This window comes from Podarcis tiliguerta (genome assembly GCF_965153285.1).
Source record: "Podarcis tiliguerta genome assembly, chromosome: 3".
In the NCBI taxonomy this organism is placed as follows: domain Eukaryota; kingdom Metazoa; phylum Chordata; class Lepidosauria; order Squamata; family Lacertidae; genus Podarcis; species Podarcis tiliguerta.
The window spans coordinates 93,927,298-93,948,996 of record NC_139536.1 but is presented as its reverse complement, the minus strand read 5'-3'; the positions used below and the strand labels follow the sequence as shown (position 1 = coordinate 93,948,996).

General features: G+C 39.1%; 2 protein-coding genes across 5 annotated transcripts in view; both read left to right on the top strand.

Moving 5' to 3' along the window:
- The window catches only part of TPO (thyroid peroxidase), a 990,904-nt gene that overhangs the window by 851,270 nt on the left and 117,935 nt on the right, over positions 1-21,699 (top strand). The gene's annotated exons all lie outside the window — the stretch shown is intronic.
- The window catches only part of SNTG2 (syntrophin gamma 2), a 204,359-nt gene that overhangs the window by 164,828 nt on the left and 17,832 nt on the right, over positions 1-21,699 (top strand). For 3 of the 4 annotated variants that reach the window (XM_083431680.1, XM_083431679.1, XM_083431682.1), the window contains exons 11-12: positions 1,923-1,961; positions 9,069-9,185. In XM_083431680.1, coding sequence (XP_083287806.1) covers positions 1,923-1,961; positions 9,069-9,185 — 156 coding nt within the window. The remainder of the gene's footprint in view (positions 1-1,922; positions 1,962-9,068; positions 9,186-21,699) is intronic. The other variant, XM_083431681.1, reaches the window with a different exon arrangement.

The window sequence follows — 21,699 nt, the reverse complement described above, 5'->3', positions numbered from 1 at the left end:
GGTGTAGATTTTTACAGAGTATACGCTGTAGGGAGCAATTGTATTTGTATTTGGCAATGTTATTCTCTAATTTGTGCATATTATGGTAGTATTCTCCACTGCTGATAGGGTTTTTATTGCCAAGTAAGCAGTTCCAAACCAAAGACTGAGTTTATATATATTTTTATAAAAATATATATAAATTGCATTTTGTGGTTTTTTGTTTTTAAAAATGTCACCATGACTTTCTAAGTTCCTCACAAGAAACTGAAACATTGACCTTAAATAACCATTAAAATACAGCGATATACAACTGCAATCACTGGCCTTTGCAAATGAGGATAATTTGTAGAACATTATCCCCTTACGTATGTGATGTTGGTTATAAATTGCTTGAAAGGCTCTTGAATTCTGGTCAAATTAATGCCAAACTGTACATGACACAGGAGATCAATGATCGGAACTCTCAAGGCTGTGTAATAGTAGTAGTAGTAGTAGTAGTAGTAGTAGTAGTAAAAAATAAGTCATTGCAGCCCTTGTGGTTTGGGGTCAGCAGTGCTGAGAGAGTGCTAAACACTTTCCCCTTGCTACAACTACCCAAGCCATTATCCCATACTGGTGTAAAAGGGGCAGATACAATATTAATTCAAACAGTGTCAACAACAGCTTCTGGCAGGGTGGATTTTGATCAGGGGAAAGGTGCAGTTGGAAAAGGTTTAGACCCCTCTTCCCCAGTGCTGCTGCCCTGATCCAATTGTTCCCCTTCCCCATGGCTAATTTCAAGTCTCTTAAAATAAATTGTATTTTAGGCCTTAGTCATATAGTGAAATCATCATCATCCAGTTTTTGCTGCCCAGCAAAGGGCAATTCACAAAATTGATGTGAAAAAGCCAGGAGTGGCTTGTTTAAAGAGATTAAGAGATCACTTTCTTCATGTATATATATGTGTGTATTCCAGCACATAGCTTCATCATTGCATACGACTTCATGTTGCTGCCAGTTCAGGTGCTCTAAGATACTTTTCTGCATATGCCTCAACATTCAAGGCTTTTAACTAACTGGGTGATCAGTGATGGCTGCTTTTATTACTCTGGTCCAATTGTACTGCGTTTTAGACTGCTTCTCTTGTTAGAGTACTGTTGTTTATATTATATTTTATGTGATTGCTTAATTGTAGACTGCTTTGGCTATTATAATAGAAAAGTGATGTATAAATATTTAAAACACAATAAATATATAAAAAGCTGTGCAAGCATTTTTATGAAAGTGATAATTCATATTTGGCAGTATAATTCTCCAGTGGTCCACATAGTACAGTACAGGTCTTACTTATTTCGAGAGGGACCTCTGAAGGCAGAAAAATTTTAAGGATCTGATGCAAAGTGTGTTTAATGTTCCACTTCACTGAAATCAAGAGGATATTTTTTTTCCTTGCTCACAGAAGTTTCCAAAGGGTTATGCTTGCTGCAAATTTCTCTAGGAATTTGAGTTACAGTACTGCTTAAAAACAAGAGATACTGATGGTTTATATACAGTTATATTATATACAATTTATATACAGTTATACTGTATATTATATACAGTTTAGCATCAGTAATAAAGGAAATGAAAATGAACAACCAGATGAAAGTGATTAAAAAACACACCTATGAATACCTTATTCAAATGATTTGCTGAGCTGAGGGATGTGTGATATGAGTGAATTAAAGAATGAACAGTACCTTTAGTCTCCCCCACACCCCCCATAAGGATATAATATACAAAGCTATAGGTTGTTGTTGTTGTTTTCATTTTATGTCTCTAATGTGAATATAGTATGTTTGCATCCTAGTTTGCAATGTAGATGACACTCTACAGTCAAACTCTAGCTATATACAAAACATGTAAGATACAATCTGATTTATTATGAAATGGCAGCTATATCTCTTCTTCTTTTTTTGCAGATGAAGATGGCAAATAAATGCTGTTCTCCCTCAGATCAGGTATGATAATTTACTTTGTTTATTGCTAAAAGTGTGCCATTTCACTTCCGCCTTCCAATTAGTCACCCAAAAAAAAAGGAGCACATGTAAGCCCAAAGTTCAGCACTTTCAAAAGACCCTGATGCCAGTAGTTAAACTGAGCACATGTGCACATTGTTTCCACTGAAATAAATTAATGACAGAAGAGTTTAACTTTGCTTGAGCCATGCCAAAAGTTATCTTTTTGCAAGTTGCATAGCAGCGGACACATGTAACTGAAAGCTCTATATAAGCATTCCTTAAGGGAAAGCATGTTTTATTATCTCATATTCCATCTGTCAAAACAGATTTCAACAATTAGTAGAGGACCCAGGTTAGAATTTTGGAAGTTTTCAGAATCACAGCTGACAGTGGTGATAGGGGAGCAACTGTATGATGTAATATGCAATTAGTTAGCTTGCTCTGCATTAAGGTGTTTTCAAAACATTTCTCTTCCTAGTTGCCTGGTAGTCTTCCATCCCAGTCAACCAAGCATAAACCACAACCTTGCCATTGGCATGTGGAAGGCAGGCTGCAGAGATTTTGCACTCATGAGACCAAAAGGTGTTAAGCAAGGGCTAACAGAAAAAGGGAGACTAATAGAAAGTGGCAGCCGAGAAGAAGAATCCAGCCTACTTCTTTCTGCTTCCTAACACTGGTCTATCTTGCAGCTTTGTGATGACAAGATCCCCTGCTTTTCCTCCAACAACTAAGAATATTTCAGAGCTTCCACCCAGCAATTTATTGTGAATTGAGTGTTGCTCATGGGTGCAGGATTGGTGTAGCGTCCCCATTATAACTTCATCAAAATCCCATCCCATATTACTGCTTCCTAATTTAATAGAGTTTTTACTAGTTTCCAAACGGCATGTCAATCCTCAGGAGATTGACACCTAGACTTTTTGGAAAGGGAATTCCAGGGAGGTGGGAAAGAGGTGAGCACATGATGCAAAGTATGTGAACGTCTTTCCAGATATTTATTTAATATCATGTGTTCAACGCATGCAGTTCACTTCTGTAGCACACTTGGTTGATCAAGAAAAACAAAAATTTCTAGATCAAGAAAATGCAGGGCTGATCTCTTATGGGTGTTGTCACCTGTAAGATTAATATGGTGTTGATATGTCTTATAATTTCATATTTTAACTAAAGCAAACTATCGATTGTGAGGATTTTCGTGTGCATGTGCATGCCACCTTGTATCTTGCAGCAGGAGAAAGGTAGGATATACTGTATTTACTCAAATCTAACGCTCACCTTTTTTGGCCAAATTACGTTGCGAAAATTAAGGTGTGCATTTACATTTGCCAGGAAATACTTTTTTGGGTTTCAAGGTTCTGAAAATTGAGGTGCATATTAGAGTCAATGGCACATCAGACTTGAGTAAATACAGTAGATAAAAGGAAAGGAAATAAAGAAATAGATTCAGTGAATTTGTCTACTATAGCCAACCTCCATATATAAGGAGGAAGGTTTCCAATTAAATTTGAATCCCAGCTATTTTCTTTTTAGAAATTAACTAGTGAATCTTTATGAGTGTGCTGTTAGTGCAGTTTGTGAATCATTGATATCAATTATAGTAGCATGGAATATCCAAAAGAAAGTAAGAAGGAACGTAGACATGTGCAGCATGTGTCACTGACGTACCTCTACAATTAGATAACAAATGGCAGGCACTGTGAGCAGTCAGAGACATTAATGAGCTGTTGAAATACAGGAAGCAAAAATGAGTCACAGTTCTTGCATCTGTGCATACCATTAATACCAAAAGCGGGGCTCGTTCACACTGATAATACACATATCTTCCCCTAGACAGGAGATGCATGAGTCTCTGCTTCAATTAATTACATATGAAAGCACTGGAAGCAAGACTTGGAACTTGCTTTCATTCACATCAAGGCTATAGCTTAGTGGCGAGCCTATAAGATAAGCCCATCTAATGCACCAGTCTGTTTACATAGTGGTTAGGCAGATGCCTATGGGAAGCCCACAAGAGAGCAAAGAGTGCAATGGAACTCTCCCACTCATGCTCCCCAACAACTGACATTCAGAGATAATCATTATATGATTACTACTAGCGGTTGATAGTCTTATTATCCATAGAGTTATCTAATCCCCTTTTGAAACCATCCAAGTTGGCAGCCTTCACTATCTCTAGTAGCAACAGATCCCATAGTTTAACAACTTGCTGTGTATCCATGGGACAATGTCCTGGGTTCAATCATTCCTGGTAAGCCTGGGAAAGACTCTGCCTAGACATCTGAAGAGCCACTGCCTGACTGTGTAGATATTATTGAGCAAATCAAGCGATGGTCTGACACAGTTTATTTCTTACAGGCAACATTACAGAGAATTAGGTATCAATGACTGTTCTGCTCCAGTAACATAGACAATATGTCCATGTCTACTAGTTGCTAGGAATCACAAATTGGGGGGATACTATTGCAATCAGGTCTTTCTTGGACTGATCCAGCAGTGCTCTTCTTATGTTCTTAAAACAGCTTTCTATGTTCTTTCCATTCATATCTGAAATTACCCCTCTTTTTAATGTAACATGTGCTTAGCCTTTGCTGCAAAATTCATTCCAGACATTTGGAAAGGACTGATTCAGCTAAGCCATTTTTTGTTGCAATGATTCTTTGAGACGTTTGTTTGTTTGTTTGTTTGAAGGCTCATAGATTTGCCTCAGTGTGAAAATGAAATGTCAGCCCCATAGCATAAACTTGTACATCATCTAGTTGGAACTTGTAGAAAGTTAACCATTCCTGCTCTCCAAATATTAGCACTTTTCGAGTCTGCCTTGTATAATTTATCAAAATGTTCAGAACACTGAAAGCACTTAACGCTGTGTTATTTTTTGAGGCAGCTAGATTTGTGACTCAATTTCTAAACACACACACACATCAATGGATCAATGGTTTTCTTTACGAAGCATTAAGGATTGTCTCCAACAAAGTTGTCACCTTCACACCAGGGCTTATGCTTGGGCAATAAAATTTCCCCTCCCTCTCATCTCCCCATGGGTCCCATGTGACTCCCAATCTTCTCCAGAGGGTTGAGGGAACCCCAAAATAAATTTGGGGAGCAAGCAGGGGAATGAGAGAGGGGGGCATTTCTGTTGCACAAATGGGACAGCTTCACTGGATAAGTGATATAACCATAAATGTGATGGTGCTATTTATGCAGAGGACACACACGCACACCCATCTATTCTTTTAGCTTAAAATGAATTTTCCTCTCATTGCTTTATGGGAAGTCTAAAGTGAGGTTTTTAATCGACTTAATATGAACTACTAGCCTGGTGTCAATCCAGTTTTATTACTATAGTATTTTGAAGTATGTTCAGAGATTGAAAAACAGATTTGTAATGGTTGGCTGGGCACTTGTATTCTATATATTGAAAATAAGATATCTCACTGTAGAGAAGCAGATTTTTATTTTTTTAAAAAAGCTCTTGCTTAGACCCACCTTTCATTACCAACTGAAATCAAATTCTAAGTATAATTAACTGCATTTGCTCACATTAATTGCTTTATGTTCTTGCCTGTCCTGCCTTTGCCTGTCCACAGCAATTATAGTGGCCACTTATGCATAATAAAAAGAATGTTTCTCCATCAAAAAAGATGAATAGATGATACAGGTTTGCATAAAATCTGCATATACATACTTAGAAATTATTAATAGCATTTAAATAGAAATGCAAAACAGCTCCCATAACTAGATGACCCAAGTGCCTTTTCAGTCTGCTGCCCCTGTTGCCGCCGTCTTATGGTTCTGTAACTTCAAGCCAGGCTTGGACTGGACAGCCCTTCAAAGAGAGGACTCTTCTCTATAAAGTAAGACACATGGCCACCCTACCAGCAGTCAAATTCTAGATTGTAAGCTTGCTGGGGCAAGAAAGAGCTTGTTTTCTCAAGGAATGTATTGCAAGGTTAAAACAGTACTAAGTGAAGGGTGGGAGATGATAGATGATAGATAGATGATAGATAGATAGATATAGATAGATGATAGATAGATAGATAGATAGATGATAGATAGATAGATAGATAGATGATAGATAGATAGATATAGATAGATAGATAGATAGATATAGATAGATAGATATAGATAGATATAGATAGATAGATAGATAGATAGATAGATAGATGATAGATAGATAGATAGATAGATAGATAGATAGATGATAGATAGATAGATAGATGATAGATAGATAGATAGATAGATGATAGATAGATAGATGATAGATAGATAGATGATAGATAGATAGATAGATAGATGATAGATAGATAGATAGATGATAGATAGATAGATGATAGATAGATAGATAGATGATAGATATAGATAGATGATAGATAGATAGATAGATAGATAGATATAGATAGATGATAGATGATAGATAGATATTATGCAACACATTTTGATGGAGAAGGCTGGTGATAATTTATGGAAGAGCAGTTGATATGCTTTGTGTGCAATAAGTTATGTAGCTCACATATACGGATCTATGATTTTGAAGTCTCTAAAATAGCCCATCATATAATTTGCATGCTAATGCAATGGCAGTCCTCACTGCCAGATGAAGATCTTGAACTCCCAGCACAGTTTCTGCCAAAGTATCAAATGCATACATCAGACGTATGTATGCATACACAGGCAAGGCACAGGTTACAAAGTTCAGCAGGTGGAGAGGCGTTATAGATACATGGCTAATCACAATCTAAAGCATTGTTCCAGCAAGCAACATGTCCCCTGCACCTTCCTTTTGAAGAACCGGGACCAAGGCAAGCAAGCAGACACTCCTTCAAGTAGCTTAGGCTTGCAAAGTTTGTTTGCGCTGGCACTAACCCCTCTGTTTGTGGGAATTGGTGCCAATTCGGCATTCGATTTGCCAGAGGTGGTGGTGCCGGGGTGTGTCTGATGTCACAGAGGCAGAACACTCTTTTGCCAATCTGCGTAGTCCCTCCCCTGGATCCAACTCTCAATTTCTTGGACTACTGGCCTCTTCCTCCCCAAACTCAGACGCTTCTTGGGGTCCCAGTTTCACCGCTGGCATCCCACTACGATCCTTCCCAGGGTTGTTCAGCTCCAACTCCCTAAACTCTTCCCATTCCTCATCAGGATCCAACCATCCCCCTCCATGATATCTCTAACAGGAATCATGGCCGCTAACTTTCTTTAGAACTTCAGGCAACCTGGAAAGTTTATTAGAGTAATCGCCAGTTTTAATTGCCATTTACTTATTCATGTGAGACACGCAAGATTTCAGAAGGGCAAAATCTGCTCCAGCTTCACTTTTCTCAGTTTCCTCCTCCCTTGTATATAATTGCTGCACCAACTGCTCATTTGTATTTGAATAAATAGACCAAACAAGCAACCCTAAGATGCCTGAAGCTACAACTTTCTTTGCCTTCTTAATTTTTTATTGCAACATAACACACAATGGCATATCTTACTCCTAGTGAAGTCATTGTTCCCGTTTTCAGCTGCAACCCTGCCAGCCTACATATTATGTTTGTGAAATGCCTATTTCTTCTTCATTTTTATGCTCAGCAGTTTGCCTCCCCTATATTTATTGTAATACTTATAATCTCCAAAATAAATTTTACATAAAATAGAGGCTCATGTTTTTGTTTGGTCTTTACAGTATCTCTATGCCCTTTTCAGTTTTGTTTTGTTTTTAAAAAAAGGATAAATAGCAATTCATATGCAGAGGATGAACACTGAAGGGGTATTAACATAATGTATTGTTTTGTTTAATCATGGAGATAGCAGTGCAATCTTCTACATGTGTACTCCAAAGTAGGCCTCATTGAGCTTAATGGGACTTACTTCTGGGTTAGCAAGTTTAAGATTGCAGATATCCTAAAATCTCTTCATGGAATGCCACTTTCATATTTATTTATTATTTATAGAATGGATTTATACACCTTTCTTCTTAAACACATTATAAAGGAGCCTTAAAAACTCCCCATAAAGCAATACTCATGGTTCTTCATACCTGCAGAGTTTTCCCCTTAAAGTGTATGCATTTCAAGCATAGCTACTACTTTGAAGAATAATGGGATTGTTGTTTTTCAGTTATTAATATGAGTTGTTATTAATAGCTGGATAAGGAGTGAAGCTTGGATCAAAAGTTGCCTTGCACCAGTGAAAATGAATTTGTGCTTGTGCAACCACGTGATCCTTACAGTTTCCACTGATTCCCCCATCCCATGCCCCATGCCATTCTAGAGGCCCCTCTACTTCTCAGGAGTGGCTTTTAAGTGTGTAGGGAATGCCCTACTCTATGAGTAAAATATTAAATGGAGTTCTCTGGACCCGACTCATAATCTTTCGATGAGAAATATATATTTACTCCATGGTTTTATATAATATTAACTTTGTAATTTACACTTAGTTTACTTGCTGTATATTCCTTATGATCTGATAAATGTTGATGCTCTTCAGACAACAGGAGAGCATGACATAGCAGTTGCTTTAAAATAGATAATTCTTTACAAACAAGGTTACGTTAGCGATATAGGACTTGCCCATATAGCTATCCCATGAATATATGGCATTGTCCTGCCCTTGAATCAAGAGCCATTCATCAATCCATCTTGCTTCTTTAACTGGAAGCAGATCTACCAAGTTTTGGTCAAGTCTTTCCCAGTCCTACTGTTTGAGATGCCTAATGATAGATCTTGGAGATTAAACCTAGGATCTTCTGCATGCAGAGTATGTCCTCTGTCACTGAACGATGGCTATGACATATGTACATATTCTCAAATCCTTGTGGATATTTTTGCACATTGCTCAGTTTTTGACAGATGTGCTGCTATGCACATACATCGAATTATGTACTTTATTAAACATTGTTCAGCTTCTATGTGCAATGACCTTCAGCAGCTAGTTTTAGCGACACCAGAAAGAACCAGGGTGCTCTAGAGATTGCATAAGTTTAGGGTTTGCACATTAGAGACCTTAGAGCATTGGTGTGCCCATTGTGCTTTCTTCTTCCATTGTAGAAGTGATGGTCAGCAGGATTATGTAATATATAACTTCTGGTAGACTGAGTTGAAATTCATTTTCAAAGATTTTATTCTGCAGGTCATTCATATGGGGTGGGTGAATGAGAGGCTCCAGGGCGCAGATTCCCCTCAGCTCTATAAATTCAAGTTCCTGGCATTGAAGGGTTCGTCATTCTACATATTCAGCACGCCACCGGTAAGCAACCTTTTCGCATGCGATTGTTATTGAAATTCTTTTTGTTGGAACAGAAAATGACCCTTCCTATTGAATAATGAAGCACAGTGGAATTTACAAAAGGATGTTCACAACAACTCTTTCAGACACTGTTAATCTTTCTCTCCCATGCATAAAACATGGAGATCACTGGGAGCAGGACTTATTCAGGGCTTTAATAATGTCATCAGGGCTTTCTTTGCTTTTTGGGCCAAAGTTGAGGCCCAGGTGGCCTGATGCAGGTACCTAAAGCATCACTAGCTAACTAATAAATTATAATTGCAGCAGGTTTGTGGTAGATGTGATAGCATGAGATATTAGGAGCAGGAGTACAATTGCATGGTGACTTCTGAATGAGCAGTAGGGCCTTTTGACCCTTTTCCTCTACAATCCACGTCTCTAGAGAAAAAGGTCACAAGCCTTGGTGCTCATTCAAAATCTGTCTAGAACCCATCCTGAAAGCAGAGTCTCTTGGACAAAATTTTCTTTCGCCACCATATTTAGAATGAAGCCTTGTATTTTTAGTTACAGCCACTTTTGACAACTGGAAGGCCACAAGTTCCCTCCTTCATGCTTTTAGACACACACACACACAAACACACAAAAACGATGCATGGAGATGGAATGGCAAACAATTTAGTGGTGTGGGATCTGGCGCAAGATACTGATTTCTTTACTTAACATAAAGGATAGGGAAGTATTTAGTTACAACAATATAATATGACGCTGAAGGGAAAAAGGACACGTGGAACTTCCACCCGCTTCTTTTAAAAAAATAATCCTGGTAACAAGATTGTCTTACGAACAGTGCCAAATTCTTTGCTTGAAAAACCCAGTTTTTTTGGTTGAGGAAAATAGGGGAATTATGTACAGCAATAATTTATAAGAACATGCCTATTTTGCACATATTTATGTAACCTGCATGTTTTATTCTTAATCTAATAGTTGATATTTTGAAACTTGGAATTCAAAAGTCAGTTTGTTGTGGTGTCAGGAGGTCAAATTTTCACACAATTTGCCAATCTTCTTGTGTTCTTAAGTGCAATATGTTGACTGTCAAAACGTGTTGACACTTCCTTTGGCTCCTTATAAACAGGTGTGCCCATCACAAAAAGCAACATTGTCATTATCACTAATTAGCGTCGCTAATTTGAAGTTGTTGTTAATGTGAATAGACTGTGAACACTAAAAATGAGTATGGTAGAATAAGTTTATTTGACTGGTACAAACCACCATATTGCAATTACAAGCTTTGGGCTGTATACAGATAATTAGCATATGTAATGAGACAGGAATCCAATATCTCTATTAAGACCAGGTTTCTCCATAGTTTTCAGCTAAGTTGTAATTCAGCAACTTCTCTTTCAAGTGTGTTTCTGAAATTCTTTTGCAATAAGACTGCTGCTTTGAGCTCCTGTATTGAATGTCCTGGGAGACTGAAGTGTTCTCCTACTGGCTTCTCTGTCTTGTGATTCCGGATGTCAGATTTATGTCCATTTATCCTTTGGTATAGGGTTTGGCCTGTTTGTCCAATATAAAGAGCTGAAGGGCACTGCTGGCATTTGATGGCACACACAATGTTAGAAGATGATCAATTAAATAGGCCTGAGATGGTATGTTTGATGTTGTTGGGTCCAGTGATGGTGTTGTCTGGGTGTATGTTGCAGCAAAGTTGGCATCTGGGTTTATTGCAGGCTCTGGTACCAGTGTCCATCTTAAGTCTGCTTGCTGTATTATTGTGGGTGAGGAGTTGCATTTCATATTATTAGGCAACACTACCATCTTCATTTTCTTTTCTATGAAGAGCCTCCAAATGTGTGTCTGTCTAAACTTTGTGGGTGGGCAGCAAAGGACAGTGGGCACCCATCTCCACTTAAGAGCTTCCAAGGACATTTGACCGACTATTATTATAGAGACGAAATGCATTTGTTTATTCATAGGCATTAAGAGTTGATCCTTCACCATGCTGTTCCAGGAACAGAATATTAGCAAGTGGGTAGTAGTTACCGTATTTTTCACTCTCTAAGACTCACTTTCCCCCTCCTAAAAAGTAAGGGGAAATGTGTATGCGTCTTATGGAGCAAATGCAGGCTCCATGGCTTCAGCGAAAGCAACGCAAAGCCTCCAGAGTACAGCGGGAGCACTCCCGCTGCTTCGCGTTGCTTTTGCTGAAGCCAGGAGAGCAAGAGGGGTCGGTGCACACCGATCCCTCTTGCTCTCCTGGCTTCGCTTCGCTGGAGAGGCGCTGCGCAGCTTTCCCTCTCTGCGCAGCGCCCCTTCAGCAAAGCGGGAGGAGAAATGGAAGGGGCTCTGCTTCTCCTGCCGCTTCGCTGAAAGGGCGCTGCGCAAAGAGGGAGAGAATATTTTTTTTTCTTGTTCTCCCCCTCTAAAACTAGGTGCATCTTATGGTTGGGTGTGTCTTATAGAGCGAAAAATGCGGTACTTAACACTTGGATGTACTGCTATGCTGGACTCAGGGCCCTGCTTATTATGGGCTTCCCAGAGGCATCTGGTTGGCCATTGTGACAACAGGATATTAGACTAGATGGGCCTCTGGCCTGGATCCAGTAGGTCAGAGGCAGTAACACTTCTAAATACCGGGTGCTGGAAAGTACAGAGATTTCTCTTGTGCTCCTGTCCTTGTTGGGTTCTTCTCGTAGGTCGGTTACTGTGAGATCAGGATGCTGAACAAGACGGGCCATTTGTCTTATCCAGGAGACCGTTCTTATGTCCCTACTTTTTAACGTTTTCATGTTAACAGTTTGGTAAAGAGAGAAGGAAGCGCCCTAAGCGTTTTGAAACTTTCAAGTCCTGTCTTACCCTTCCCTAGTGAGAGGTGGAGCAAACAGAAGCCTGGCTTCACTTCTCAGCATGTGTTATCGGAGGGCAAACAGAATGCCATGTTCCACAGCTAGTAAGTCGAGACGTTTAAAGGAGAACATTGAACAGAGAATTCTTAGGAGAAACTGGGTAATTCAAGTCATACCCTTTGATTGCTAAGCATCTATGGGTGAGTGAGACAAGAGCTACCAGTGAACAGTTATACTCACTGACAACAAAAGGTAAAATATAGCAAGCCATGTGCCTCCCTTTCATAGCATATAACTGACAGAGTTCAAATAGCGATGGAAGAAATTTGACCTCTTGAACACAATTACACACTATGTGGGTTTGCAGCTTCATAGTCATTTCTCTTCATCAGTGCATACAGACACACAGATCAATGTAGAGGACAAAAACAAGATTGTGACCCAATCCTAACAGCTCGCAGAACTGAAAAAACAGGTGCTGTAGGAATTTTCCAAAAAACTTTAGAAGGCCAACTTTGCTTTTGCATTGTTATATTACATGCACATATTCCGATGAACATGTTCAGAATTGTCTCGGAGCAGCTTGATTTAAAACCAGACAGTTAACAACTGTTTTCAATCAAGATGAAAGGCTTACTTAAACCATCGATTTCATGAAGTTTCCAAACACTGGCATTCCAAGCATGCATACAACACTGGTTGTGAAAACTATTAAGACAGCTTGGTTTGTGACTAAATAGAAAGTTTATTGTGAGTTTCCACAATGCACATCCCTTTTTAGAAGGATTCATGTGTTCAACCTCAGTTCTTCTAATACAGCCTCCTTAGGTTAATACTCATAGCTTCACCCTTACAAAATAATATTTCTAATTTTATTAGAAGGAGACAAAGTTGCTTATGCACTGCTACCCTTCCTGAGTCATAAACAAATTTGTCATTTTGATTAGAATACTTGCATTAAGATATATTTTAAAGGTTTTGTTTTACTCATATTTCTTTTTTGCTTTAAAAACCACAAGCACCTCAGCAGGAGGTGTGCTTTTAAATAAGGTTTTGTTGCACTGTTCAGTTTGATTGAAAACCTAGTTACTTGGCATTCCATAAGATGATGGGGTTGCCTTTAGTCATGCAAAACCTTGTGCATTGCTTAGTACAGGTCAGTAATATTAAGCCTCTGATCCAGAGATTTACGTATGCTTATGATGACTTGTGTCCAAAGTGGAGTTTGGGCCTATGCCCCGCAAAAGTCACCCCACACACATTCGACTGCCTAGCACAAACACCACTGATGTGCTAGGCAGTCGAAAGTGTGTGGGGTGACTTTTGGGGGGGCATAGGCCCAAACTCCACTTTGGACACACCCAAAACGCCCCCTGAAAATGAAACAGACAGCTGTATGACTGAAAAACTACCATGAATGTCAGGTCTAAACTGTGAGCCACATTTTGTTCAGCCCCCATTTTGTGGGCTGGGAAAATGGAAGATAGCTATATGGCTTTTTCCTGTGATAATCACATCCCGCCCCCCTCCCTTGAAAAAGGAGAGACAAAAACACTTCAAAAAGTACGGTACCAACCCTTGTCTTTTGCCAGATAGAAAATGTGGGGTTTAATTTACTTGTTTACATATTTATAATCCACACTTTCATAAAAATGTGTCAGTACAGCATATAAGAATGAAATCAGCATAAAGCATCTGTAAAAACATCAATACAACATTAAATGGTGATTGGTTAAAATAGAGAAAATTCATATTTCCTATCTAAACAATGCAGTTTTCAAAATTACATGAATTTTCTCAAAATGATGGACCAAACGGTCAGAAGGCCTCTGTTGCCTAAAGGGTCCCATCCTTACCAGCAGGATGATCAGAAAAGCTCTGCTGGATGATTACTTGAGGATGCAGTAAACATTAGGTCCCCAAATACATGTCATTTTAACCCCATGGACCCAAGATTATTGGGAGTCTTAGGCCTGTACCTTGTCTTGTGTTTTTTTTTCTTGTACTGAACAACCAGGACACCAATCTGGTTCTAGGAGTTAAAACACCATCCTTACTATTTCAGTAGTGAGAAATTAGCAACCAGCACCCTCATATCAAGCTCTCAACCACCTGAAATAGGAGGGATCTTGCAGAATCTTCATAGATAGGTGTGCCTGCACCTAATGCTATATTGTGGAATCTGTTGGGACTCTGATATGAGATACCCACACAGCAGAAGTTGTCCCCAGTTCCAGTCACTACACAGGCTGCTTAAGGTCCAAAATAGATTATTGCTGCAGAAGATAAGGCTTCAGTAATACAGTTCCACATGTTGGTATATACATACAGCTTATATGTGGAAATATATCTGTTGCTTCAGCAATTCAAGACATAACACAGACTCCGACTCATGGGCCGATGAATAAGCTGACATGCCATAATCACTTATATAGAAGGCACTGACCTTGCATCTATTGGCTTATCTGTACCTCGGGTTACAGACGCTTCAGGTTACAGACGCTTCAGGTTACAGACTCCGCTAACCCAGAAATAGTACCTCGGGTTAAGAGCTTTGCTTCAGGATGAGAACAGAAATCATGCTCTGGCGGCACGGTGGCAGTGGGAGGCCCGGTTAGTTAAAGTGGTGTCTCAGGTTAAGAACAGTTTCAGGTTAAGAATGGACCTCCAGAACGAATTAAGTTCTTAACCCAAGGTACCACTGTACATGGGTTGATTTGTGCCCATGCAGAAAATTCACCCCTTCTTCCATGTCCAGTTTCTCCAACAGAATCTTTATTGCTGGAAGGGGGCCTCACCTTCCAGCCTTGTTCCAGGAGCATTTCTCCTCATTTAGACTCTTGAAGCTGATACTCTCCCCCCACCCTCACCTCTGCACTCTGCTGAAGTTATTTGAGTTTCTTCCTCTTCCTGTGCTTCTATCCCTTGACCTTTGGCCACCTTGCATTCTCATACCCATCAGGGTTACCAGCACACTGTTCCCTCAAATCCATCTTCTGCTCCCTCATTTCAGTGCAGAGGAAAGCTCTTCACTCCTATGCCTTTCCATGCATAGAATTGTGTTCTGCTGTGTATTTATATATATTCTTGAAAAATTCACTTAACATCAGCATAGAAAATCTGGCAACTACATGTCAAAGAAGCCCTTCTTGCGAAGATCAGCACATTCATCAATGCTGAATTATAGGGACAAAGCAGTGTATCAGCACTGTCAATCTAGATGGGTTAAACCAGATTTTTTTAAAAAAGCTAATCTGTTATTCAAGAACTGTAGGAAGACTTCAGCAAAAACATTCACTAGAAAGGAAAGACTTAATCCCTTGATCACAATGGTACCTTTTTAGCAAAACTGACATATCAGAAAGCTTTAATCTATTTGGTTGGGCTGTATAGGCTTTGTTGGGTTTGTTTTGTTTGTTTTTATCTACGAAATCTATACTATGAGCAAGATTGCTGAATTTGCTCTTTTATTGTTGGGAATATTTGTTTGGAATATGATCAACTGGTTGGGTGTTTTGTTTTTTTCTTTCCATTTTTCTAATGGGAACAATGATTACTTTAAAATTCAGAGACTCTAGAGAGCTGAGTACTCCTACAAGCATCAAATCCACACACAGAGATATCTGCAACCCATTAGACACCATTCAAGTACATAAGATTGTACATCTTTAATTTCCCATATTATTTTGCTAAAAGAAGAGTACAAGCAATGAAGCTGTCTCAAGAAAACTAGCACAAGGTGTCTCATTTTCAGTGTGGAAATTAAGTTAATTCCTCTTTTTGCAAGGATTATTTAGCATTTAGATCTAACTATTACTTTTATTTAAAAATAGTTATATCATTTTAAGTAAAATGTTATTTATTTCACTCAGCCTCACTCAGCTGCATAGTTGTACCCCTTCAGTCAAACTTTTTGAATGCCTATGTTGTGGGATTTTGATATATGTGGTGTTCTGATATATGTAGTGTTAGGAGTACAAAATCTGTCAAGTTTAGAGATACCACAATTTTTGCTACCTTTGGGGAAAGTAGTTTAATATATGACAGACTTCATAAATGGCACCCAACAGGCCCCTGTAGGAGTTAAACAACTTTTCATGGATTGGACAGGTGCAGGCCTTGGCAATTATTTTGTAACTGCAGTTGCTCAAGAGGCTAATTAGGGACTGGAAATTACGTTTTTGCCTTGTTGCTGGCAAAGTCTTTTGAACTATTGTCCTCAAGACTATCGTGTTAAATAAAACAGCAAACAAATGTGATCACAAAAGATTCTCAATAAGCTATTACTCGGCATTTCCCACTTCTAATTCATTTTAATTATGTTTAAATAAATCAGATGGTAATTAAAGAATTCTGGGAGAGGGGCAAGTCTGTATATTAACTTTCCGTGTTCCAGAATATTAATGCTGGGTGTGTCTTGGAGGAAAACACATTTCCTGATGCAACCCTTACACTATTCTTCCAGAGGACAGGCTCCAGAAGGAAATGGAGACATTCAGAAACACTGGGAAACTCTGGTATGCTAGGGCAATATAGGTTTGGATGATCTGGAAGGGCTGGTCCTGGAAGGGTACTTCCCATGCTAAGGTCAATTGTCTTTCTTTTAACACAAAGGAGTCAAGTTCAGTCTGCTTCTTGCATTTTTACAGTGGGTACTGGACTTCACGTACAATGTCCTTTCCTCTTGGAGTTCTGAGAAACCAATCAATAGGTGTACGGTGAGGCTTGATTAGACTGGAAGCAGTTCAAGATAGGTTGCTTACACTCTCAGGAGTTCCCACACTGAGGAATAACAAGTGGATCCGCTTCCTCCTCCATGACGATGGAGACGTTTGGCAGGAAATGGTCTTCATTTGCCCTATGCACTGAGTTCTGTACTAGGCTTTCCTTTACCAGGCAAACAAAGCACCTAGACTCAAGTTCAGTGAGCAGACACCTATAACACAGTGAAGAAACTTGGTTCTCCAAAGTAGCCAAGGTTATTAAACAGTATCTCATTTGGATAATATGAATAGGGGTAGTTTCTCTGATGAACCTTAAGCACTTGTGTTCTAGGTTCAAAACAACGAACCTTTTTTAGTCATTTTCTAATACACATTGTCCATGCAAGCAGACTCTTCTTAAATAAGCTAAATTCTATCCCATTCTTGTGCAAACAGATGAACGGACCTTTTCTGCAGTGGCTCCCCTTCTGTGGAATGCTCTCCCCAGGGAGGTTCACCTGGCACCTTCATTATACACCTTTAGGAGCCAGGCAAAAGTGTTCCTTATTAACTAGGCCTTTGGTTGATTTGATTGACACCCTATGCCCTTTTAAAAATGTGTTGTGGGTTGTTGTTGGTTTTCTTTTGATTATTTACAGTGATTATTTATTTTTTTGACCTAAACATTAGGAAGAACTTCCTGACAGTAAGAGCTGTTCGACAGTGGAATTTGCTGCCAAGGAGTGTGGTGGAGTCTCCTTCTTTGGAGGTCTTTAAGCAGAGGCTTGACAACCATATGTCAGGAGTGCTCTGATGGTGTTTCCTGCTTGGCAGGGGGTTGGACTCGATGGCCCTTATGGTCTCTTCCAACTCTATGATTCTATGATTCTATGTACTTTGTGGTTTTATATTCTGATTTTATCCTGTGAACTGCCCTGAGACCTACAGGTATAGAGCAGTATAAAGGTAAAGGTAAAGGGACCCCGTGGCCGACTCTGGGGTTGTAGCGCTCATCTCGCTTTATTGGCCGAAGGAGCCGGCGTAAAGCTTCAGGGTCATGTGGCTAGCACAAAGCAACGTTCTGGTAAACCAAAGCAACGCACGGAAACACCGTTTACCTTCCCACCGGAGCGGTATCTATTTATCTAATTGCACTTGACGTGCTTTTGAACGTGCTAGGTTGGCAGAAGCAGGGACCAAGCAACGGGAGCTCACCCCATCACGGGGATTCGAACCGCTGACCTTCTGATCGGCAAGTCCTAGGCTCTGTGGTTTAACCCACAGCACCACCTATAGAGCACTATATGAATTCAATAAATAATAATAATAAATTCCGAAACAAGTGTGCACAGCCTGCGCTACTGGATTAAGCCAGGACCACTTTCTCCATTCACTGCTCATTAACACACACACTGCCTTATTAATCCAGAGAAATAATAACATATGACCTTAGTGAAATCAGGGCAGCATCAACAGAATGTTAGTTTTACATTCTGTAAAGGAGAAATAAAGAAGCATTTTTATTTTTATTTTCTGTAAAGGGAGAAAAAGATATATTACTATTTGAAAAGAGCCATTTTAAATTACTTAGTTTTCTTCAGTTCTGATTTACAAATGTAAATAGAATCATTTAGATTAGGGACACCCATTTCTTCTAAGCGCTTATTTGGTAACACTGAAATGTAGTTTTAAGGTCAGCAATTACAATTTTTACAGATCAGCATCCTTCATTCCACATTTGGTGTGAGTTTTGCCAGTTCATTCCTATCTACTCTTTCTCATCAAAGATTTACAGATTTTTCTTTTACTTAAGGTACTGTAATCCAGTAAATAACTTGTTGATGATTTATTGTACTGAAAAATCTAATAATATGACGGAAGAGTTGAAAGTTGAGGAATGTTCACAATACAACTGAGCTTAATAGGAATTCAGCAATGTTGAAAATGACTGTCTTTTTAGGTGTATAAAATATCAATAATATGTTATGACAACATTGTTCAGTTAATTCTGGGGTAATTATTATCATGTTGCAATATTCGCCCCGATTCAGTAACAGCAACCTAATTGTCCATAGTTATAGTAATAGGAGCCACATAACTCCATGCACCAATCATAACACTGAACTTACATTCTTCCACTTGTTAGTGGTCAAAAAATTTAAATACTTAGACATTCACTTCCAACAGAATGCTTGGAAAAACCATCACAAGTTTGCACTAAATGTGGCAGATACCTGTGCTTTGGCTATCACCTGTTTGTTTGTTTTTGTTTGTTCGTTTGTTTGTTTGTTTGTTTGTTTCCAATAGAGGGAACCAATATGTTCCTGCTACACTAAAGGTTTTCAATGCCAAAGTAAATCCAAAACTACTGTATGGCATACCATTATGGATTGGTGCTGTTGACCACTCACTGGAACGCAGCCAATCAAAATCCCTTCGTAAAATCCTGGGTATGCCAAACTGTATCTCATTATGCAGCCATATGCCTGGAAACTGGACAAGGGCCTATGGAAACTAGAGTGAGGTTTATCACCATAAAATTATGGCTACGCCTTCCTTTCAAGTCTGACCCCTCTTCTCTAATTTTTCATATGCTGTTGGAATCCCACCGTTCCAAATGGTTAGCTTGTATCAAGAATAAAATTTAAACCATTGGCCTATCATTTGATTTGCGACTTATTATTCCACTGTTATAAGTATTTCAAGCAATTAAGAGCAGATTTGTAGTGACTGAATTCCAAATTCTGAGTCGTGCAGTCAAAAAATCTTGCTCTCTGTTGGAGTTAGGGATCTTACGGTGTACCAGTGGCCCGGGTACTATTTTATAGTTACAAATGGTATGACATATTTTAGGAAGAAGTCTGCAAATACTGTCAATTTCCTCTTAGATAACATCTCATTGTATTGTGAGCATTTTGCTGCTTGAAAGCCCATAAAATGTCACTCATGTTCTAATGATAACCTTGCACACTGGGATACGCAGACAGTTTCAATATAGCTTTAAGTGTTATACTTTTGGGGTTGCTTTTTTAACACTCAGAATATACTCTGTGCCCTTTGTACCACCCCCAACAATCTTTGCTGCAAAAAGCATGGCAGGCTGCAAGAACATCAGAGAGATAAAAGGAATCCTAAACATAATAGAGGATGGTGAGGAAACCTAAGCTTTTGTTGATAGGGACAGGGAGCAGGGGTCATTCGTGACCAATTCAGCTCTGGCACCAAGAGCTAAAAGCCAAAGCCATTTTACACAAAGCAAAGGAATGACAGGAAAGGAAAGAACAGCGAAGCAAAAAGGAATGACAGAACCACTTCTTAATAGGAAGGCTGGCAATTCAGACCACAGTCCTGATGATTGAAAGCAATTGGATTTAAGGAAGTTCTTTTCCCTTCACCCAACTCGGGTTAAACATAGCCCTTCAGATTCATTGGATAGCAGATTATTCTCGATAACAGCAGTGCAAAGGCAAATAACTGTGCCTGTTTTTTTTTCTTTCATTTTCTTTTGTATTGTTAGGAATTTTGGAAGGGGGTTGCCAGGCCCCTCTACTGCATGAATCCAGCACGAGTTAAAAGCTAATCAAGCCTTTTAAATCTAGGAAATAGCCAAGCTGGCTTCCTGGTGAGCCGATGGGGGCCTAAGGAGCTCTGTGCAAGATAGTAAAATAGGTGGGGACCCCTCCCTCAACAGACAAAGCCGGAGCTTGGAGATGGAGTTTTGCAGCGATGTGACCTAAAAGTAAAGCAGCAAGCAGGAGAGAAAGTCAAAGCAATATTTGAGAGCTATGTTTTATTTCTGTTTGAATCTGAGGCTGCTGCTATGGGAGAAGCAAGACGCTTTTGGGATGTTATTGCTGTGACTCCCTCCATCATAGCTCCAGTTGTACATATGTGTAAATAAACCATACATCATAAAAACACCACAGTATCTACTGTGCCTCATTTCAAAAGGAAACACACCTGGAATCCCTGGAATCTTGCACCGTTCAGTGATCGGGGCAACGTGCAACAGCATCATTGGCTAAAGAAGTCAACTGTCTGTCAGAGCCAGCAGTGATACCTGTATCAGTAATAAAGATCAGCTATTCAGTGAAGGGGGTTGGGGAGGGTTAACTCCCTTTTCATTAGTTTTTTTTATTATTAATTTAATATATTGATTACCTGCTTCATTGTAATCATAATCCCAGAGAGGGCTAAGCAAAATACTTTAGAAGTCCCATATTTGCCCTTGCAATTATATTTATACCATTATTATGTGGTGTTTTTTTAAATAGCTATTACAATATGTTTTAACTCCATGGCCTCAGCAGTGACTTAAATGGTGTTAGGATAAAAAAATTCCTTAAGCGGTTTTCCTGAGGTTTGTTTCACAGCGTCTCCAACAGATGAAATAAGCTGCTTTTCAAACAAAAGCTTGATCCTGTAAGCCTATATGGGTTTTACGGATTGCTGCAATGCCTCGATTTATCAAAATGTTTTAAGACAATGATGAGTCTCTTCAAATTTACCTCCACATTTGCTGCTAGGCATATGCTACCTGCTGAACGGAGTTCACTTTTCCCTTATGGATTTTCCAGAGAGTACTCTATGGGCACATAGCACTGTCATATTGTTAGATCTCAGCAAGTCACAGCCTGTTCAGTGGGGAAACCAACCGGGAGCCCTATGTTAAGCAAGTCTGAGTTCCCAAAAGAAAGCAGGGTACATGTAATGATACATATTTATAGCCCAGATATGCTGCATCTGTGTGATGCATGAAAAAGAGTTGCTACGGAAGGAATAGCCATTGTACAATGAATAACTGTTCTCAAATTTCCTGCTTTTTAAAAAATGAAAACAGTATCTATTCTATGTTTGTCTGTTGCTCCAGAGAATGAACACACAGCTTTCAATTAACTAAACAACCAGATTAAAAAAAAAAATACAAAAAAATAAAAGTTTATAGAATAGTAGGAGAATATCTTTTTTGGCAAAAAGTATTAG